At 37.6% G+C, this 23,907-nt stretch overlaps 1 protein-coding gene and 1 pseudogene across 7 annotated transcripts in view; one reads left to right on the top strand and one right to left on the bottom strand.

Annotated features, from left to right (window-relative positions):
* Positions 1–13,908: 13,908 nt before the first annotated feature.
* Positions 13,909–14,229, top strand: LOC133249615 (large ribosomal subunit protein eL33-like; annotated as a pseudogene).
* Positions 14,230–14,818: 589 nt separating this feature from the next.
* YTHDC1 (YTH N6-methyladenosine RNA binding protein C1) overlaps positions 14,819–23,907 on the bottom strand; it is a 38,241-nt gene continuing 29,152 nt past the window's right edge. For 4 of the 7 annotated variants that reach the window (XM_061420334.1, XM_061420336.1, XM_061420339.1 and 1 more), the window contains 7 exons: positions 23,353–23,519; positions 20,747–20,829; positions 19,557–19,593; positions 19,421–19,484; positions 19,254–19,316; positions 17,638–17,772; positions 14,819–15,824 (listed from right to left, as the gene is read on the bottom strand). In XM_061420334.1, the coding sequence (XP_061276318.1) occupies positions 15,600–15,824; positions 17,638–17,772; positions 19,254–19,316; positions 19,421–19,484; positions 19,557–19,593; positions 20,747–20,829; positions 23,353–23,519 (774 nt within the window). In that variant the 3' untranslated portion in view covers positions 14,819–15,599. The remainder of the gene's footprint in view (positions 15,825–17,637; positions 17,773–19,253; positions 19,317–19,420; positions 19,485–19,556; positions 19,594–20,746; positions 20,830–23,352; positions 23,520–23,907) is intronic. The other 3 variants (XM_061420335.1, XM_061420337.1, XM_061420340.1) reach the window with 1 other exon arrangement.

Raw genomic sequence — 23,907 nt, 5'->3', positions numbered from 1 at the left:
AATGTAACTGTAAAGCCTGAAAGTGAAATGTTGAGCTTTCTCCAGATTCTAAAATAACTAACAAGGAAAACAATATTAGCAAACATTTGCTGAGAGCTTACTTTATGCTAGGAATGCCTCTAAGAATCAATACATTATTCTTCAAAATAATCAGATAAGGTACTATTTCCATTCATTCCATTTCACAATAAAAAACTGTGAACTAGGAAGAATGAAAAACAGGCAGCAAATAAGTGTCAGAGTCAGGATTCAAACCAAGGCAATTCACTGCCACACTTTTAACTGTTACTTCACTAATAAAAGATCATCATCAATTTCTGGGCTACTCCTCCTCATCCCTGCCTGAATGTATCTCTGAACCTCATCATAGATATACCAGGTATCTCTGGGTTATGACAGCATTTTAAAACTTATTAAAAATTCTTTATTGGATGATTCCAGCTTTGAACACTCAAATCATGTATTTATTTCTTCTCTTCTTTCTCTTTCTTTGCCGTAGGGACTTAACTAATTCTACTCTTTAGGCTTCAATGTTTCTCCTTCCCCATCTTTTCTCTCTTAGCTTGAAATTCTATTCATTTAACAAATTCTAGCCCATAAGCTCTCTATAATTGTCCCTAAGGAAAATAATATATTTTCTTTCCTTTATGTGGCATTCATTTATACCATCTGCATGAAAATTTCACACATTTATCTTTTCTGGTTTGTTGTATAAATTAATGTCTCTTTGGTTTTCCTTTAGGTATACAGAGAATGTGATGAGGTTATCAACCATTCTACGTGATCAGCCTATGAAGCTCCTAGACCGAGCAGTCTTCTGGATTGAGTTTGTCATGTGCCACAAAGGAGCCAAGCACCTGTGGCCAGCTGACTACCTCAACTGCTTCCAGTACCACTCCCTGGATATGACTGGGTTCCTGCTGGCCTGTATGACAACTGTTATTTTCCTTCTCATAAAAGGTTGCTTGCTTTGCTATCAAAAGTTTGTTAAGACAGGAAAGAAGAAAAAGAGGAAGTAGACTGGGAGATCTCAGGCTAGCAGACATGATAGATAGTGTTATTCCATTTAATTCAACCACTATGGATCAAGTTGTGACCAGATTTTCCTCCATATTTGACAAGAACTGTGTCTTCCTGTTTTACCCAAAATTTTAATCTTGATTGAATATATTGTGTTAGTTAATCCACTCAACTCTAAGGATGAAAATCCTGTGTATTTCTTGATAAACACTTAAATATTCCTCTTGAAATGATCAGTTCTGTTCATCAAACCAAAGAAAAATGGTACCTAAAAATATAAGGTGGATTATAGTCAATTTAAAATTCTAATTTCATAAATCTTTCAGTAATTAATTCTACTTTTTAAAATACTGATTTATGTATAATTTTATTTTGGGGGGGCTCCAAAATCACTGCAGATGGTGCTGCAGCCATGAAATTAAAAGACACTTACTCCTTGGAAGGAAAGTTATGACCAACTTAGATAGCATATTGAAAAGCAGAGACATTACTTTGCCAAAAAAGGTCCGTCTAGTCACGGCTATGGTTTTTCCTGTATCATGTATGGATGTGAAAGTTGGACTGTGAAGAAGGCTGAGGGCCGAAAAATTGATGCTTTTGAACTGTGGTGTTGGAGAAGACTCTTAAGAGTCCCTTGGACTGCAAGGAAATCCAGCCAGTCCATTCTGAAGGAGATCAACCCTGGGATTTCTTTGGAAGGAATGATGCTAAAGCTGAAACTCCAGTACTTTGGCCACCTCATGCGAAGAGTTGACTCATTGGAAAAGACTCTGATGCTGGGAGGGATTAGGGGCAGGAGGAGAAGGGGACGACAGAGGATGAGATGGCTGGATGGCATCACTGACTCGATGGACGTGAGTCTGAGTGAACTCTGGGAGTTGGTGATGGACAGGGAGGCCTGCTGCGATTCATAGGGTTGCAAAGAGTCGGACACAACTGAGCGACTGAACTGAACTGAACTTACAACAAAAAAGAAAATTACAGGTGAATATCTTTGATGAATATTGATGCAAAAATCCTTTTAAAATATTAGCTAACAAAAAAATTAGTACACTGAACTCAATTATACATTAAAAAAATCACACACCATGATCAATTTGGATTTATTCTAAGATTACAAAGATGGCTCAACATATGAAAGTCAATCAATGTGATACACTACAGTAACAAAAGGCAAGATAAAAATCACACAAATATCACCAATTTGATAAAATTCAGTATCTCTTCATGACAAAAACTCTCATCAAAGTGGGTACAGAGGAAACATATTTCAACACAGGGGCTTCCCCAGTGATTCAGGGATAAAGAATCAGCCTGCAGTGCAGGAGACACAGGACACACGAGTTGGAACCCTGGGTCAGGAAGATCCACTAGAAGAAGGAATGGCAACCTACTTCAGTACTCATGCTGAGAAAATCCCATGAACAGAGGAGCCTGGCAGGCTACAGTCCATGGGGTAGCAAAAAGAGTCAGACACAACTGAGCAATGGAGCATATTCAACATAATTAAGGGCATTTATGACAACTGAGCGACTTCACTTTCACTTTTCACTTTCATGCTTTGGAGAAGGAAATGGCAACCCACTCCAGTGTTCTTGCCTGGAGAATCCTAGGGATGGGGGAGCCTGGTGGGCTGCCGTCTATGGGGTCGCACAGAGTCAGACACGACTGAAGCGACTTAGCAGCAGCAGCAGCAGCATGACAACTGAGCGACTTCACTTTCACTTTTCACTTTCATGCATTGGAGAAGGAACTGGCAACCCACTCCAGTTTTCTTGCCTGGAGAATCCCAGGGACGGGGGAGCCTGGTGGGCTGCCGTCTATGGGGTCGCACAGAGTCTGACACGACTGAAGTGACTTAGTAGTAGCATGACAAACCTACAGCAAACAGATTAATAAATAAATAATAAAGCAAAACACAATACAATACGTCTGTATCACAAAGCTGAATTTGGAGTTGAAACAATAAATTGAAAACTGGTATAACAGACAATAGTACTTCAAATTTTTCATTCATTAACATCCCAAAGGTTTTTGCATCCTTGGGCCCAGCATCATAATAAAATTCAGGTGAATAGAGGCATGTGTGGGTGCTCAGTTATGTATGACTCTGTGATCCAATGGACTGTAGTCTGCCAGGCTCCTCTGACCATGGGATTTCCTAAGCAAGAATACTGGAGTGGGTGGCCATTTCGTTCTCCAGGGGATTTTCCTGATCCAGGGAATGAACCTGTACCTTCTGCATTGGCAGGCAGATTCTTTACCACTGTGTCACCTGGGAAGCCAAATAAAAGGCACAGCTTGTCTTTAAAATGAAGTTCATAGAAGTGGTAGTAGATAGAGCTCCTGACAAAGATGAATAAAAGTTAGGTCCCCTTGGGTCTGCAGCACCCCTGGTGGTCACTTTTTTTTTTTTTTTTCACACTTGAAACTAATAATTTATCTATTTTAATTATAATTCAATAAAAATTATTTTGAGACTGAATTTTAACTGAAAGTGGAGTAGGGAAATGGAGGAAGAAAAAAAACAAGAGATGGAGAAAGTCTAGCCCTTAAGTAATCTCAAATGTTCTTTTAGATTACTCTTCCTGGGAACTTCCTGGTGGTCCAGGGGTTAAGAATCTGCCTTCCAATGTAAGGGATGTGTGTTCGATCCCTCATCTGGGAAGTAAGATCTCACCTGTCCCAGGCATAAAGCCCCTGTATGACTCAACTAGAGAAAGCCTGCATGCAGTAAAGACTCAGTGCAGCCAGAAAAAGAAAAAAAGATAATCTTCCTAATTTCTTTTAATTTCTGGTTTTAACTAGTTTATCCTATCATCTGTTATATAAAATCCAGACTGATTACAAAGCTTTCTACACCTGCCCTCTAGCCTTATCTCTTACCTTTTTGGCCCTATCTTGTATCTGACATGACTGAGCGACTGAACTGAACTGAACTGTATGCCTCAACTTCATTTCCTCTAGCCAGACTGATCTACTCGCTGTGCCTCCAAACATTTCATATTCACCTTCCATGTAAATATTCATACTGCCTTTTATTTCTGGAATGATGCCCAGAATAATGTTTTCTCTTTTTTCAACTTTTCAAATCCTGCCTATCTCTCAAAACCCAATTCAAATTTCATCTTCCTCTTACATCAACCAAAAATGATGACTTTCTTCTTTAATGTCCAAATGTATGGTAGAATAGACTAGATTTTCTACGTAATAGCTAGCTCAGTCTAGGTTATGGGAAATCCATTATGTTGGACCTGGAGGTGAGCCAAATATGCCATCCCAAACTATGCCACTTTGGCATGTTACTTTGAATTAAATACTTAGGAAAGTAAAGTTACTTAGGAGAAAACTGGTATAAGGATACTCTGACTTTCCTCTGTCCCCACTGATAGCAGGAAATAAATCGCCCTGTGAGGCTACCCTCTATTCCAGGAGAGTGGAAGGCATCCTTATCAACAGAGATAAGGAATTTAGGGCTAAGACTATTTAAACAAAACTTGTTACTTTTTCATGAATTTGCTATGCCAAGGGCAAACCCCTTTACCTTGTCAATTCTTCATCAAGGTATTATTTGTCTAAAAGGTATAATATCTGCCTGTCTGGTCATTTGAGTCTCATATTTTTATGGGCTCTCGTATATACAAAATTAAATGTTTTTTCCTGTTTATCTGTCTTACATAAATTTAATTATTAGATCAGACAATGAACCCGGAAGAGAAGGAAAGTTTTCCTCCCCTAAAAGCCCACATAAGCCTTCATCTCTGAACCCATCACCAATCTGTTCAAACATCCATCAAACGAGCACTAGAGTGACCAGATAATTGGTGTCTCCTCTATGATGGATATTAAATCAAACAATCCAAAATAAATGGAAATACAGTATTTTATTGATTTAACTGGCAAATCTCTATTAATATAGATCACCCATTTTTTTGTATACTGGTTTTCTTGTTTTTTATCCATTCAAGTCTCTTTTTTGTATGTACTGAACTCCTTTTCTATTGTGGTGCTTTTCTATTGACTCTTCCTTGGCTTAGAGAAGGTATGAAAGGTCAATTTGTCATTTGTAAAAACAAAAAATCTAGAATCCCAGAGTCATGGATGACCATGAGTGAAAGTGACTGGCAAAGAAACAAGACTCACAAGACAGATTAACTGGTAAAAATTAACCAGAAATTCAAGGTCAGAGAAGTTGAGCTTTGGAGCTGGGTTGATCAGTCATAATGAGGACATGCAGGTTACATGACCCAAGAAAGAATGAAATAAAAAGGAAGGCAAACACATTGAATCAGATTACAAATACTACAATGTAGCACAGAATGGGTAAGTATGGCCAGGAAAACAATTAGAAACACAAGAACTTTAAAAGCACCATAGATAATCAGGAGAGCTCTGATGTGAAGGCTAGAGGCTCTATCTGTTAAGATTCAGTCAGAAAAACAGAAAATTCACTAATTCTGTCTACAACTTATCATACTCATTCTTCTCTTCATCCATTCAGTTCCATTTTAGTTCATACAATCAATGAATATATTTCTGATTTCTAGAATTTCTAATGGTTCTTTATAGTCAACTTCCCACCCCAACCCATTCTTACCTGCACTTTCATCTCTGAACAGTCTAAACATGCCTTTCTAAATAAAAAAATTTATTGACATACAGTTGATTTACAATGTTAATTTCGGGTGTACAGCAAAGTGATATATATATATATATTCTTTTCCATTAGTTTATTACAAGATATTGAATACAGCTCCCTGTGCTGTATAGTAGGACCTTGTTGTTATCTATTTTATATATAGCAGCTTGTAGTTTGTATCTGCTAATCCCCAAATCCTAATTTATCCTTTCCCCCACTTCTACTTTGGTAACCATAGATTTTTTTTCTATGTGAATCTGTTTCTGTTTTGTAAATAAATTTTTATTATTTTTTAGAGTCCACATATAAACAATATCAAATGATATTTATCTGACTTACTTCACCTAGTACAATAATCTCGAGGTCCATCCATATTGTTGCAAATGGCATTATTTCATTCTTTTCATGGTTGAGTGGGGCTTTCCAGGTGGCTCAGTGGTAAGAGAATCTGGCTGCCAATTCAGGAGACTTAGATTCAACCCCTGGGTTGGGAAGATCCCTTGGAGTAGGAAATGGCAACCGACTCCAATATTCTTGCCTGGAAAATTCCATGGACTAAGGAACGTGGCAGGCTACAGATGGATGGGGTCACAAAGAGTAGGATATGACTGAGCATGCATGCACTTATGGCTGAGCAATATTCCACTATATTTATGTGTGTATGTGTGGGTGTGCATGCACACACCACATCTTCTTTATCCATTCATCCTCCAGTGGACATTTAGGTTGCTTGTCTTTGCTAAATACTGCTATGAATATTGGAGTGATGCCATCTTTTCAAATTACAGCATTTTCAGATAAGACATTCCCTTTTAATTATTTTTTAAATTTTAATGAAGTCAGAGATGTTTCTATAAATACTTTAGAATTCATTGAGATTTCATTTGTGACCCTGCACAAGGTCAATCTTATCAAATGTTTCGTGTGTGTGCTCTTTAAAAGAAAGTATATACTCTATATGGAGCTACAGAATTCAACGGATGAAACTTGTTTTCTCAAAATAATCCAAGTTTCATACTAATTTTTGTTTGCTTGACTATCAGTTTCCAAGAGTACATTAAAATATCACAATTTTTATGTGTTAATTCTTAGTCAGTTACTTCTACCCATAGAAATGTTTGTTTATCACATTTTACTTTTTATTTTTCATTCTACTTGTTTGAAATTAATAGTATTACATCAATTTTTATTTCATTAGTATTAGAATGCATATGTTTAATAATATATACATAATTTTAAGTAATCAAAAAAGAGAGTTCCAGAAAAACATCTATTTCTGCTTTATTGACTATGCCAAAGCCTTTGATTGTGTGGATCACAATAAACTGTGGAAAATTCTGAAAGAGATGGGAATACCAGACCACCTGACCTGCCTCTTGAGAAACCTGTATGCAGGTCAGGAAGCAACAGTTAGAACTGGACATGGAACAACAGGCTGGGTTTAAACAGGAAAAGGAGTACATCAAGGCTGTATATTGTCACCCTGCTTATTTAACTTATATGCAGAGTACATCATGAGAAACATTGGGCTGGAGGAAGCACAAGCTGGAATCAAAACTGCCAGGAGAAATATCAATAACCTCAGGTATGCAAATGATACCACCCTTATGGCAGAAAGTGAAGAAGAACTAAAGAGCCTCTTGATGAAAGTGAAAGAGGAGAGTGAATAAGTTGGCTTAAAGCTCAACATTCAGAAAACTAACATCATGGGATCCACACCCATCACTTCATGGCAAATGCATGGGGCAACAGTGGAAACAGTGGCTGACTTTATTTTTCTGGGCTCTGAAATCACTGCAGATGGTGACTGCAGACACGAAATTAAAAGACGCTTACTCCTTGGAAGAAAAGTTATGACCAAACTAGACAGCATATTCAAAAGCAGAGACATTACTTTGTCAACAAAGATCCGTCTAGTCAAGGCTATGGTTTTTCCAGTAGTCATGTATGGATGTGAGAGCTGGACTATAAAGCTGAGTGCTGAAGAATTGATGCTTTTGAACTGAGGTGTTGGAGAAAACTCTTGAGAGTCCCTTGGATTTTAAGGAGATGCAACCAGTCTATCCTAAAGGAGATCAGTCCTGGGTGTTCACTGGAAGGACTGATGTTAAAGCTGAAACTCCAATACTTTGGCCACCTGATGCAAAGAGCTGACTCATTGGAAAAGACCCCGATGCTGGAAAATATTGAAGACAGTAGGAGAAGGGGATGACAGAGGGTGAGATGGTTGGATGGTATCACCGACTCAATGGACATGGGTTTGGGTGGACTCAGGGAGTTGGTGATGGACAGGGAGGCCTGGCGTGTTTCGGTTCATGGGGTCGCAAAGTGTCAGACACAACTGAGTGACTGAACTGAAGGGTGTAACAACTAAATGCTAAGATTAAAAGATTAATTATCTAAGACTAAAAGAGACTAAGAAGATGTGACAACTAAATGCAATCTATGAACCTGGATTGGATCCTGGTGTAGAAAAAGTTAGAAACAGAAAAATCTGTAGCTAGACTGTTAACACTGTGGTTTCTACATTCTACCTACCCCCATTTTCCACCCCCACCCACCAACTCCCAGAATTAGAGTTCTTTTGTAAAGAAATTGAAAAATTGTCCAGGGAGAAATAAAGTACCTAAAATCAGTGTAACACATCAAAGTAAATCATTTCTCGTTCTGGCACGTATAACTCCCTTGAGTCATATCTAGTAATACGCACTCAGCATAAAAATCAAAGCCAGATAGTTAACAAATCCTTTACAGGTACAGAGCGTTCCCAGTGATTTCTTTGATCTATTGCTCATTCTTAAATACGAAGAGACAAGCAAAGATCAGAAAACATTTATGGATAGCTTATAAAATGCCAGATTAAGGCCAGCACACACAACACACACACACACACACAGACACACACACACCAGAATAAACATAATGAACAAATGAGAATTTTAAAAAATAAAGTTTAACCTTATTTAGTAACCTCTGCTGCTGCTCCTAAGTCACTTCAGTCGTGTCCGACTCTGTGTGACCCCAGAGACGGCAGCCCACCAGCTTCCCCCGTCCCTGGGATTCTCCAGGCAAGAACACTGGAGTTGTTGCCATTTCCTTCTCCAATGCATGAAAGTGAAAAGTGAAACTGAAGTCACTCAGTCATGTCTGACTCTTTGTGACCCCATGGACTGCAGCCCAAACAGGCTCCTCCGTCCATGGGATTTTCCAGGCAAGAGTACTGGAGTGGGGTGCCATTGCCTTCTCCTTAGTAACCTCAGAGGTCATCAAAAATTTCATTCATAATTACTACAAAATGAAATGAGGAAAAAGGGAGGGGTCTTGTATATTTCACACCTCTATGTACTATCTCCTACCTTTTTAAACCTATTTTGCTCACTAGCTTTTGCTGTGCCAAGGAGCTTCTTCAGTTACAATTGGATAGTACAGATCTCTCATTTTCTACACAAGAGCTTCTTTACCACCACTGCATGCAACTGCTGAAGGAACGCATCTCACACAAGCATAATCTAGCAGAATGTTGAATAGGAGCCCCCTCCCATCGTGCAGGTGGTCATTTGTGAGTATATTATACATGGCTTCTTACTGGGTCCCAGTGGACTTAGGTTCCACGTGCTAATTAGCTTCGTAATACATGTACTAACTTTTCTCGCTTCCTGTTTCATCCTTTCCTGTTCCCTACTCCTGTACCCTAGGATTGCTCAAAATAAATTACTGCTTTCTGATCCTTATCTCAGACTCTGTTTTCTGAGAATATACTGAAATAGGCTGCACCAGAACTGGCTCTAAAAAGCAGACCTGCACGATAAGACGTGGGAACTGGCTAACTCGTTGATAACTAGCAATAACAATCTCACTCCTGATGACATGTGCAACACTGAGAGATCCTAGCATTTGGCAACATTACAATTTATAAGAATCGTACAACCAGTGAGGTATGTAGAGAAGATAAAAAGTATTCATTTATGGACAGTACACAGTGAAAGTGTTAGATACTCAGTCATGTCCAACTCTTTGCAACCCATGGACTATAGCCTGCCAGGCTCGTTTGTCCATGGAATTCTGCAGGGGTCCAGCCCTGGTGGATCCAGGGAATTCAAAGCGGCGACGGTGTCGGCGAGGATCAGGAAACAATTGCTTAATTAAATGTTAATTAAGGATATAAAGAGTGGTTAAATAAGGATAGCTCAGTGAGCAAGTTCAGTGGAGAAAAGAGGCTGAATAATTCAGCCAGAAGGTGAGAGAAAGAACAACATGGGGAGACCAAGTTTCGGTGAACAAGGCCCGCACTTTATTTTCCAAAGTAGTTTTTATACCTTACGTTATGCATAGAGGATAATGGGGGAAGGGGTAGAGTCATGCAGTAAGCCAGGCTTTCTTCCTGCAAACTTATCATATGCACAAGTTTAGGTGATTTGCATCATCTTCTGGCCCAGAGGCCTGTTAACATTTTAAGACCCTTTCTTCAGAAAACTTATTTTTCTCTAAAGGTAATTAGTCAGGCGCCACCCTCCAAAAGCATTAGATAAAGTTGCATTACTACAGGGCAAAGGTGTGGTGGGCCATAACAATAAAAAGAATTAACTCAAGGGTCCAAGGTTACAAACATTAAAGCTACTACTTACACCAATTATATTAATCAATACACTGCCAGGGACACAGCAGGTAAGGGATATGGAAACTTAGCAGCAAACATTGGCCCAACAAGTGAAAAACCCTTCACCAATACAATTTCTAATCAATCTTTTAACTGCTCAAAGGAATCTGTAGACAGTTTAGAACATCTTATGCCTCTCACAGTTGGGAGGCTCTGAACAATCACATGTGGCCGGAAGAACCTATTCAGGAGAGAGATGGTGGTGGGAGACAGCCCCCCGTAAAGTCAGAGGTGTAGGTGAGAGCACAAAGCAGTAAAGTAGGCAGACTCTGGTTTTGGGGGTAGATGCTCGAGAATTTCCAGGGGGACTCCTGAGGCTCGATCCCGCCTTTGCGTATGCTGAGCCTCCTTCCTCATGACCTTTGCCACGGGTGGAGTTCCTCAGGCTGGCTCCCTGCAGAATTCTCCAGGCAAGAATACTGGAGTGGGTAGACATTCCCTTTTCCAGGGGATCTTCCTGACCCAGGAATGGAAGCCGGGTCTCCTGCATTGCAGGTAGATTCTTTGCCATCTGAGTCACCAGATAATGCTTATGTGGAAATTACTATTGGTAATAATACAGTTTACAGAGTGACATGGGTTTTTTTTAAAACAAACAAACAAAAAGTTTTAGAAGTCTTATAAATGACAAACTCAGTTTAAGTAGACATCAAATCAAAATACGCTGTGCAAGTCAGAAGTTCTCCTTGGCAGTGTTTAGCCTCTTTCTTCTGCAGGAGCAGAAAACCAGGCTTAGAATATAATTGCTAAGATAGAAGCCTACAAAGAAGACTCAACTCAAGCTCAACAGTTTTCCTACCAAAGTCAGGGTCTAGATAGAAAAATGGGGAACTCTTGAAACCTGGGTTCGGGGAGTAAGCCTGAAAATGCTCAATACCCAGGTTCTTCTAGGTTCTGCTTCTGGGGGTACAGTAGTGAAGACAGTTCTATCAGGGGTCACAGTAAAGTCACCACTAAATATAAAGCTATGAATATCACATTTTGGACTCTTCATACCAGTCACTCGGTGGGCAAAGAAAATAGTAACTGTTAAGAGTGGACAATGAACCCTGATCCAAGTCAGGAGATAGGATCATAGTTACATGACAGGGAAAGAAGGGATTAATCTGAGACTCAGGATGCGGCGTGCTATGCTGTGTGTTAAAATCTATCAGTCATGTCCAACTCTTTGCAACTTCATGGACTATAGCCTGCCAAAGTCCTCTGTCCAAGGGGTTCTCCAGGCAAGAATACTGAATGGGCTGCCATACCTTCCTCCAGGGTATCTTCCTAACCCAGGGGTCGAACCTAAGTCTCTTACATCTCCTGCATTGGCAGGTGAGTTAACCACTAGCACCACCTGCAGAGAAGGCAATGGCACCCCACTCTAGTACTCTTTGCCTGGAAAATCCCATGGACAGAGGAGCTTGATAGGCTGCAGGCAATGGGGTTGCTAGGAGTCAGACACGACTGAGCGACTTCACATTCACTTTTCACTTTCATGCACTGGAGAAGAAAATGGCAACCAACTCCAGTGTTATCGCCTGGAGAATCCCAGGGACGGGGCAGCCTGGTGGGCTGCCATCTCTGGGGTCGCACAGAGTCGGACACGACTGAAGCAACTTAGCAGCAGCAGTGTCACCACCTGGGAAGCCCCAGGATGCAAAGGGGTGCCTAAAATTTAGGGGGGTAGAACTCAGTGCTAGTGATAACCATGAACTGACATGGGTAGGGTGGTTTGAGGGTCAAGGTTCATGTCATCCCATCAGACTAGCAATTTAGAACAGCCAAAGTGCTGGCAAAGAGAGAAGTAAAAGAATCTGCAGTAAAGGAAGATGAAGAGACAAGCAAAGCTTTTTCTGAAGCTAAAGATAGTGGTCACAATTCCTCAGTGGAGGGATTGAGATAAAAAATACAGCTGATATGGAAAGAAGCAAAATTTTTTATGATGGTTGGGTCAATGAATTAAATATATGTACACATATCCTGATGCTGGGAAAAATTAAAGACTGGAGAAGGGGACGACAGAGGAAGAGAGAGTTGGATGGCATCACCAACTCAATGGACACTGAGTTTGAGTCAACTGCGGGAGTTGGTGATGGACAGGGAGGCCTGGCGTGCTGCAGTCCACGGGGTCGCAAAGAGTCAGACACGACTGAGCAACTGAACTGATATTAACTTGTAAAATGTACTGGTGAATATAAACAAAATGTTAGTGAAATTTATTACCAATTGGTTTAATCAAAGGCAATGCTGATTCAGAATCCAGGTTTCTTAATACATAAGTGTTCTTTCTTCTCAACCCCACTGCAGAGATTTAAAATAAATCCTTTTTTTGAAAGACTGAAAGGCAGGAGGAGAAGGGGACGACAGAGGACGAGATGAATGGATTCTATCACCAACTCAATGGACATGAGTTTTTGAGAAAGCTCCAGGAGATGGTGAAGGACAGGGAGGCCTGATGTGCTGCAGTCCATGGGGTCACAAAGAGCTAGACACAACTGAGCAACTGAACAATATATATCTATTAGGCTGGTACAAATGTTAATTGTGGTTTTGGACTGTGATTTTTAAGTCATTATAACTAGACTCAAACACATCTTCATTAATCAAAATAGGAACCACTGCAATCAACACATTTTTGCCAATGAGGAACAAGTTTGCTTATTCCTGTAGCACAAAAACCCATGCGTCAGGATTCAATGAACTCTCGGAAAGCATTTTCTACCTCCTGCTGGTTGTAGAAGCATTTTCCCTGCAAAAAGTTGTAAAATGCTTGAAGAGGTGGTAGTTGGCAAGAGGTCAGGTGAATACGGTGGATGAGGCAAAACTTCATAGCCCAATTTTTTCAACTTCTGAAGCACTGGTTGAGCGGTCAGACATTGTGGAGAGAACTGGGCCTTTTCAGTGCAGCTCAGCGATCTGCCGAGCACAATTCTTGGATGTAATGGTTTTGCCAGGATCCAGAAAGCTGTAGTGGATCAGACTGACAACAGACGACCAGTAACCATGACCTTTTGGGCGTGCAAGTTTGGCTTTGGGAAGTGTTTTGGAGCTTCTTGGTCCAACCAGAGCTGGTTGTTGCATAAAAACCATTTTGAACTCCAATTAGAAAATCGCTTGAATTTGCTTTTTGTCTAACATCATTTCTCTGGTTTAAATTAAACAGCTATAAATCTTCAGCAGAAATATAAGGCAAGAAATGTGCTAAAATGATGTAAACATAACATTTATTTAAGAATATATTTCAATATCAAATGACAAAGTTCAACAATGCAAAACCACAATTACTTTTGCACCAACCTAAATACTAATTGGAGCGCATGGAAAAATATTCTAAATGTCAGTGAGAATATGAAAGCAGTAAGCTGACAGTTTTAAAAATCATTCAACAGTGAAGTTCTTGTGTTCTTTTGACACTATTATGAACATGATCTAGCACAGAATTATGACAGTGTATGAAAATGAAAAAATGTGATCAAACATGCAAATATCACAAATATTTAAATATTCAACATAACAAAGGCCAAAATGGTAACTTAAAATACAGTTCTTTCAGCCATCTTGGATCCTGTGGAGGCCTGCTGGGAGCAGGATGTCTAAAACAACAGCTATGTCTGGAAGGCTGTGGTACAAGGCCATTTTTGTTGGCTAAAAGTGGGGTCTGTGGAACCAGAGGGAGCACACAGCTCTGCTGAAAACTGAAGGTGTATATGCTTGGGATGAATTCTATCTAGGCAAGTGATCTGCTTATGTGCACAAAGCAGAGAACATCACAGTAACTCCTGGCAGATAACCTAACAAAATCAGAGTAATCTGGAAAAAGATAACTCACGCTCATAGCAACAGTGGCATGGTTCGTGCCGAATTTCAAAGCAACCTTCCTGCTACTGGACATAGAACCTGTGTGATGTTGCATCCTTTAAGTATTTAAACTTACTAAAAAGTAAATAAACAAACATGTGGATTTATGAAAAAAAATTTTTAATCTTTTATTTTTTTAAATATAAACTTATTTATTTATAAACTATATTTTATATAGCTTGTTACTACTGAGAGGGATTAATGAGGGTTAATTTTAAAGGTGTATTTTAAAAGTAAAATACGAAATATCTAACTTATCAAAGATGAACACAAAACCTGAAAAAAACAAAATAATCCTGTAACCAAAGTAGATCCAAAAATGCTACCAAATGAATACCTTAACCAAATATCAATGAAATTCCACTATGTACCATTAGTTCTTATATTAGAAACAAAAGTAAGCATTTATATATAATTGACCTAGGTTAACCATTTTCGATAAAATATGCAAAAAAGACAAATGGGGGTCCAACAATTTCTAAGCACAAAGCATTCTCTTATGTCTACTAATAGGTTGGTCAAAAAGTTCATTTGGGTCTTTCCATAACATCATATGGAACACCCAAATGAACTATTTGGCCAAATGAACTTTTTGGCCAACCCATACATCATACACAAGAAAACAAACTTGCGTTCAGACAAGAAAGAAACACAAGAGATAAGTGTCAATCTTTACCAATTTATTTTATACAAAACAGTAGCAATGTAGAATATGGGAATTATCTTCTGCTGCCACACACGCAGGTTGTGAACATTCCAAGCCAATGTATACAGTTTGGAGGAGAAGGCTAAACCAATAGCATCAACCATGCTACTGAACATAAGAAGTTTTCCTATCTAAAAAGATTAAAAATTAGATAGCAATGTCTTCTTAATATTGCTCTCATCATTGAAGACGAAGAAAAATAAAAAGTGACTTTTTTAAGATTAAAAAAAAGAGGGAAAGGGAGAAACCAAGAGGCTGCTACAACACTGCCATAGAGTCAAACCATCATACTTCAATATTTGCATACTTGATAGCAGCATTATTTTTACTGAACCGTGTGCAACTACATTTAGAAATACATCAAAGCAAAGTATCATGGCAGTCATCAATCAAGATCCAAAAGAAAGAAAATGAACAAAAAATAACTCTAGGATGAACACCCTATAAGCAGATGAAGATTTACAGAGACTGAATCAGTATCTACATTCTTGGACTGTTCCATTCTGTCCCAATAAAAGTGTCAACTCAAATTGTCAACTGTGCATTTTTGGAGGATTTGAGTTTTTCCAGTTCTTATTATACTGCATGCTTGGAACAAAGAGGGTCATAATAAATCCTTCTACACAATGAACTTTAAGTAGACAGTTGAAAATAAATTTACTACTTGTAAACACACACAAAAAGAAAAATACAAGATTCTGTATCTTTAAACAATCAGTGCTTCCAAAAGCGCATTATCTCCTATATCTACCTCTCTCCCCTCGGTCTCTGTCCCGATCACATAATCGCTCTCTTTCTCTTTCTCTATCACGTCCTCTATCTCGCTCTCTGTCTCTTCTGTTATCTCTAGGGCGGTCTCGTTCTCGTTCCCGATCTCTTTCACGGGGTCTACTTCTCCGGCCACTGACAACAGCCTGTGTTCGACGAAGGAAATCATCCACCCTCATATCATAATCATGCTAGAAAAGGTAAGAAATGGATAAGGTATGTCAAAAATCAAATGGAATTTATGAGTCCATTTACAGTAATTATTGTCTGGTAGAGAGAAGAATCTAAAGAAATACCCTAATGCATTAATTCACAGAAAGCAATTTTGACATTGTTTAGAAGAAGGATTCTGATGTCTTACTAATTAGACACAACAGATGATTTACTCAGATCTCATTAAAAAATCATTTCTTGTAGTCAGTTTTTAATTTCTCTAACCAATCTCTTTAATAAGATTTATGCCGAATAATCACCTAATGATGACCTCCAACTGCATGATCAATAACATCAATACATGGGGCCACCTATGCTAAATGTCAATGTTTTTCTGCAACAGGTGGATTCTACTTAATTTTTCCTCCTTTGAGTCTACAAACTAAAGCAAATCAACTGCGCCCTCTAAAGGTGAAATTGGGAATTCTTCCATTCCTGATTTTCTTTCAAACTAAATCATTGTTAACAATTTATGGAATTTGACAGAATTTTTTAAAAATATGTACTGCAATAAGACTGTGAAGTCTATTTCACACAGAGCTAATAATACACATAAGGCTGAGGAGGACAGTGAAGGGTAAGATAAGCAACTAAGTGAGGTGCAAGGTTGTCACTGTGGCTACTACTAAGTTTGACCCCTGCTCTAGAGTTCCTCTTTCAGTTCTCAACTCATCTTTAGTGAACTTTGTTTCTTCAAAAGTCAGCTTATAAGATTCAAATTTTCACACTACCTTTCATATATTAAAAAAAAGCGATTAAATAAATACAAAATATATTACACATATGTATTAACCAGAAAGCTACTATATAATGGTGCATGAAGCACAACCTGTTAAAAAGGACAAGAATAGTTTAAGAGTCTCAGAAAAACTTTTTGAAAGTAATGTGATCATTTAAAAAAGACATTTTCAAAAACACCACAAGCTAGCTATTCAACTAAGATTTCATCATACATTGGCTGTACACTTGAGTGGTGGGGGGAAAAAAAAACTACTAAAAGTCTACTGCTATTCAGTTGTGAAGTCACGTCCAACTCTCTTTGTGACTCCATGAACTGCATGCAGCCTGCCAGGCTCCTCTGTCTACAGACTTTTGCAGGCAAGAATACTGGAGTGGGTTGCCATTTCCTTCTCCAAAAGTCTGTTTGTTAGAATTCTCAGATTGTTTTACTAAATATTAATGGTCCTAGTGTGACTTTATTTTGAAGGCTTAATAACTTCATGAGATAAGGAAATAAATGACAGATGAAAGTATCTCAAAGATAAGAAACTACTGCTCTGACTGGTTCTCAGACATGCATGTTCTTTATCATGTGGGAAGATAAAAAGAAGTTTATGTGGCCCAGCAGAGTCATCATGTGTGTAGCATTTAATAAACAAACTCAGCCCAACTATTATATTGAAGACCCAGAAATATTTACTCAAAAATAATCCACTTAAATAATCAAAGAGATTAGCCTAAACAATCTGCAATAGAAATATGAAACCATTATCTATTAATCAACATAATCTGGTTGTTGTTCAGTCACTAAATCATGTCAGACTCTTTTTGACCCCATGGATTGCAGCACACCAGGCTTCCCTGTACCTTCACTATCTCCCAGAGCTTGCTCAAACTCATGATCGTTGAGTTAGGATGCCATCCAACTATCTCATCCTGTCGCCCTTTTCCTCTTGCCCTCAATCCTTCCCAGCATCAGGGTCTTTTCCAATAAGTCAGTGTCCCCCACATTTAAATTATCTACAGAATTCTAAGTAGTTCCCTCACGCTTTTGCCTTCTTGTGCACTTACTACTCGTTTATCTCTGTATCTTGCTTCATGTGGTACTGGGTGATGTCCTGAATAAGGGGGATGAGCTTGAGGAGGTGGAGCATGGTGCTGATAATAAGGATGGTGTGGAGGCTGTTCCATTCCAGGATAAGGAGTCTAAAAAATGAAAACCATTTCCATAAGCATCTAAAAAACATCCTTGTAACAAACCATTCTTAGAATTCCCCTATCCAAACCACCCAACCCAAAGAATTTACTGTTGAAGCCATTTACTTTGATGACATTAGCATTCTTTAAAATACCCTCTGTATTTGCTTGTTGAAAAAAAATGTGTGTAAGAAACTCCTGAATATTTAAACCCCATCATCTAACATGTTACATACCATAAAATACCACTAGAAATCAAAAGCCTATCCTACATAGTGATTACTATTCACTGTCCTAAGCACTTTAGAAGTCTCATTTAATCCCCACAGCAACCCTACAGATAGGTACTAATAGAATTATAGGTAATAGTATTATTATGTAATCCTAATTTACAAAAAGGGAAACTGGGGCACCAAACGGTTAGGTCACTTGCTCAAATTCACACTGCTACTAAAGAGGGTAGAAGTTAGACACAACATCAGATAATCTGACTCTAGAATCAGTCATGTTAATACTATGCACAAATGTATTTAAAGAGCTAATGAAATTATAAAATGAATAATGCAATTATAAAATGAATGATGGAAAATCAAGGTAGTTCTCCCCCTAGTTAGGGCCAAGATATTACTATTATTTTTTAAATGTCATACTCTAAAGGAAAGAAATAATTCATCTGTCTGTATACAGTACCTTAAGTGAAACAAAAGTCAGATGAAAAGGCCACATTACAGGCAGCATTTTAAGATAAAAAGGTAAGAAACAATCAGAACAAATTAAACTTCTAAGTTGTTTTATTTTATTAGGAACTAATGCTTCAGCTATCTTTAATACTTTAAAATACACTTTAAGAAGAACATCCAGTTTTCTTAAAAAAAGAAAAAAATTAAAGTTCAGGAACAAGATTTAGTTAACCTTATTTAACATAGAGAATTTACTGAATATCAGGGTCAGGCACTATGCTAAACTTAACATGTATTTTGCAAACTTAGCTTCTTGACAATCCTACAAGGTTGACACTATTCCATTAAATTTTAAACTATACAAGCATAGGCATACTGTCCCAATTTATTCACTGATGTACACCCAGAGCAAACAGGGTCATGCAGAGTAGGTACTAAATAGTTTGATGAGTCAAAGAATGAATGGATATCCAAATTTCACAGATAAGGAAAACTAAGACAGAAATGTATTATGAAACTTTTCTAAAGTCAGAGCTGAGACGGGAAGGTATTTGAACCCTGAAGAGTTTACACTACTAGCCACCACAATAATAAATCATAACATTTATCAACTAAGCCTCCACTATTAATACAAATCCAATCATTCATTAGCCTTTACTTTAAAAACAGCATGCAATTTTACTTATCACCAGACATGTATTTTATGTCTCTTAATGGGTAACTGTAACAATCATACTCCAAGTAAGCATTCAAAATGTATGGAACTGCAAATGAAATTATATAACTTGCAAAAACAGAATTAATACAAACCATTCCTTGCCAAGGTGGTGGTGGTCCCATGTTATGAAATTCCCTCACATAATCATTGTAGGACTAAAATGAAAGATGATAATGTCAATAAATAAAAACCCAGAACTTACAAAATAAAGCAGATACTGATTTTATGTGCATTAAATAAAAAAAAAAGAAATGCTTACCCCATTTAAAAATACATCTCGGCGAACTCCTGAAAACCGTCTGTTGGGAATAAGATTTGTGAAACTAAATTCAGGTGGTTCATAAACTAGTTCCAAGAATGTAATTCAAAACTGAACAAAAATGAACCCAACTTACCTATCTACTTCCTGGTATCGTGGATCCTTTAAATACCCTGTTCAAACATCAAGCATTTTAGTATATCAAACTTATATTTTTTATTATGGCATCATAATTAAACCTTCCTTACCACTCATTTCAATTCTTCCCATGATATAATAGTGAAGCTATTAAGTGATACTATTATCATACTGTTCCATTTTCAGATTTTCTTCTCGGATTACATGATAATTAGAAAGTAACTAAATAACTTACTGATATCACAGAATTATAAACTGTTAGAGAGGTTTGCATATGGATCTTCTAAATCCACACCCCAATTCTTGCTAGACAGAAATTTCTTCATGCTGCACCATAGGAAGGTAAGGACAGAGGAATTATCTTGAGGACACTGTAATAGGTCTTCCTTAAAACAAATGTTTACCTTCCACCTTGAGAATACATAAGCCTTGCTAAGTCAACCAAAGCGTTAAAAAATGCAAACTTAAGGGGAGAAAAACAAAATTAACGAAAGTTGTAAAAATTAAAATATATACATTTTAAATGAAAGAACCACAGTAATCAGAGAAATATTCTCCCCTCTTCTTCTCATAAGAACTTAGCAAATTAAAATGTGAAAAAGTTTAAGTGGCCAAGTTACTGGGGAAAAATTTTACTTCTTCAGAATATCCCATTTTGGAGAAGAATGAGGCTTATCAAGCCATCTGTCATGTAACAAGGCTGTAATGCTCACTAACACCAACTTCCAAATGGTCTGATTTTTATAAGTGTATCACTGACTGTTTTAAATAAATATCTTCTCTTTAACTACAGTGTGCCTTTTTCAACTCCAGTAAGGGAAAGGTTAACTGAAAAGCTGCTTTTAGATTACAAACCAAGCATTTCCCATTCCTCTCTAAAAATATGAAAATCAAAGATGTATTTAGAAAAATACAGCATAATTTCAGTTTCCAATTAAAGCTTTCTACCACAGGAAATACTAAGTATCAAAGAGAATAAAAATCCTAATAAGAGTGTAAGTTCATTGCTTTCCCTATTTAATCTTAAAACACAAGTGCAGTTTCCATTTCCTACAATTTCAGGTCATTAATAGCTGCATCCTAAAGTTTTCTCACTTTTAAAACTATAGGGTCATGATAGAAGATTCTGTGCTGTTGTTGTTTTTAATCATTTCAAGTCAAATATCTGCAGGATTATAAAATATTAACCTGGTCTCTGATGAAACTCAGGGGCATAGTCAATCCTTGGTTTCTTTCTGCTGTTATGAATATCATAATCTTCTGGTCGACGCCTACATAAATTAGACACATTAGAAATTAAACCAAAAACTGCTAGGAGAACAAACAGCAAAGCAAGAGTTTCTGACAGAAGTAAGTACAAAAAAAAGCTCATTATTTCCTTTAGAATAACAGCCTCGTCTTTCGTGAACATCTTAAAATCTCTAAATTTTAATTCCTCAAATTCTTATACACCAATCCTTAGATGTATTGCTAGAAAGAAATATATTCTCTAATCCTTGTGCTATGATCAGACACTTAAAAGTAATCTGTTCAAAATACGTAAATCACATTTTAGTTATCTAAACAAAAGTAAATGAGCTAAAGCTAATATAAATATCCAGTTTAACAATTAAAACACTTTTCTGAATAAAGTCTTCATTCAGGTAAAATAAAGGGGAAAAAACTTCTCATCATTACACAACAGGTAACCCTAAAATCTATATATTTAAACTTATTAGTGTCATTTTAGGTTAAATCTGAATAAAATTATGTATTTCTTAAATATTTTTCTTCTGCTTTGTACAAAATTATACTTTTCACATGATCATACAGAAAATTTGATACTTATTAAAAGTTATTTTACAGGAAAGTTTTAAAAATGTTTAAATACTTTGAAAAACTAATTTCTAAAGTTAGTAACATTTACAAATTGTGGGAATTTTTTCCCAGAAACAATGCCTTAAAATAAACTGGCAAATAATGGGGCAGAGTTTTAACAGAGTTTCATAATACAAATTCAAAATGTATTCTTTAGAAGGTGAAACTTTACTATCTGCAGCAGGCTGCTCTTCACTATCTTCCATAAATCTCAACGGTTAATGTAACCATTAAGGTTAACGTATATACATCATGAAATACACTTCATTATACTTAGCATTTAATAAAGAGCTATACAAACTAAAAAACAAAATTTCAGGTTTTTTAAGGTAATAATAAATATGTCTTTTTACCCTTGTCAAAATCTCTGTAATAACCTGGGCATCACTAGCTTTCCAGTTATTTCTGAATGTTTACTGCTTTCATAAACTTCTGCAACACAAGTTCACTCAAACTACAAAGCTGCAATAAACCCAAGCCCCCCAACATAATAAAAACAGTTGCATCTACAATAAATAAGACTAAGAAAATTAAAAACTGGTTTAAAAAATAAACATACCGCTTTCCTGTAGTTTGGGGAGTGCATTTACGACCGGTATAAAACATGATAGTAACAGTTCATAAAGTAGTCCAACTACTGACTTTAAGCTGTAAGCCACATACAAATATGGAGGCCCTGGCAGGCTTGAGAGGAGTAGTGGTGTAATAAGTATAGTTTACAGTCCATTGCAAATCTGAGGTAAAAACTTCACTTGTATGTACTGTATTGCACTGGAAATCTCTTAGCTTAAAACTTCAAAAGACATCTTGGTGATCAGTCCTTTTAGGCCAAAAGTAAGGGGGCTCTGCCAGGTTTCCTCCTACCTACTTGACAGTGTCCTTCTTAAGCTCAAAGAAAAGGGGACTCTTGTTGGATTATCTGTACCTACCACAGGATGTTTCCACCAAAAGGAAACTTAACCAAAGGTTTCATCCCATCAACCACACATCCAACAGTCTTTAGCAGAATATTTTAGATTTAGCTGTATGCAAATCTACTCAGGGTAAGGTGTTGGGTGAAGGGCTTAAATCAGTCCTTTGCAAAGACTTCTCCAATTCTGTAACAAGTTAAAACCCCTTTTCCTGGAAAATGCTGTTTAGTTCATAAAGTAGTGATCAACAACCATGGCGATCCTCTAAAAAACACTTTAAGTCCACAGGTACTGCCAGCATCTGGAAAAGCTGTAAACAGACACAGCAACAGCCCTTCTTTTTGGTTTGTTGCCGGGTCTCCCAGGGCCACTTGATCCCCTTTGGAAAGAACCTAGTTTTCAGAAGCTCAGCAAGATGTGTGAATTCACGGGGTACATGTTAGACAATATTGAGAATGGGGTTAACACATCACGATGGTAAAATCTGAAACAGTCCCAACAATGCTCCTCTTGAATATCAAAATAACTTAAAATATTTTATCCTCTAATAAATGAGGCGTCATCTTCTGAAAAAATAATAGTGATCCTTTATAAAAGTCCCATATCTGATAAGGTTTATCCAGAGACACACCTGAAAGAAAAGGCTTTTTACAAAATATTAACAATTTTTGCAAATAAAGACTTCCTCCTCTTCCTCCTTTCTAGCCTGTTCTTAGCAACAAAGGCCTACCTCATTTCAATGGTATACATTGTATTATCAGATTACTATCTAATCTAAACTGGTTATCACTCTTTAGCAGATAATTTTTTCTGCATAAGGAAAGATCCCCATTTTCCTCTTGAAAAATGACTGAGACCAAGGTGACCATCTGAAATCCTCAATGAAGCCACAAACTAGTCCATGCAGCTTGATTTGAGGATTTTCTCTTTCTTCTTTACCGCAGGACAAACTTTTGACGAATCATATTCCTCCATCATGTTATTCTGATATATGTGCCTATTATCAGTCCAAAGAACGTTTCTAACCTTCCCACATCCCGGACTGGTTCTCGACGGGATGGTCGTCCTCTTGATCGGGGCTGAGAATGCATTCTTCTCTTGTGACGCATTTTATGAATGACCTGATACAAGTCAATACTTTCATCAGGGGGAAATAGAAGACAAAGCTGGGTTCCACATTCAAGTTCAATTTCCTGGAATAAGAAAGCAGTAATTTACAAAATGAAAAAAAGGAGAAACTTTTGATAGAGTTGTTGTATTTTCCTGATGTACAGAACAAAAATAGGCTGACTTGGAGGTTTCCTTCCCAAGGTTGATGATCACATGAGATTCCAATCAACTTCCTTGAAAGATTTTAAAAAGCTTTTCAAAAGTGTTTCATGTATTTATGTAAGGGGAAAAATGGTTTCCCTGGTGGCTCAGACAGTAAAGAGTCCATCTGCAATGCGGGAGACCAGGGTTTGATCCCTGGGTTGGGAAAATACCCTGGAGAAGAGCATGGCAACCCACTCCAGTATTCTTGCCTGGAGAATTCCCATGGACAGAAGAGCCTGGTGGGCTACAGTCCATGAGGTTGCAATG

The sequence above is a fragment of the Bos javanicus genome, chromosome 6 (genome assembly GCF_032452875.1).
Source record: "Bos javanicus breed banteng chromosome 6, ARS-OSU_banteng_1.0, whole genome shotgun sequence".
NCBI lineage: Eukaryota > Metazoa > Chordata > Mammalia > Artiodactyla > Bovidae > Bos > Bos javanicus.
This window is presented reverse-complemented; position numbering and strand designations above follow the sequence as displayed.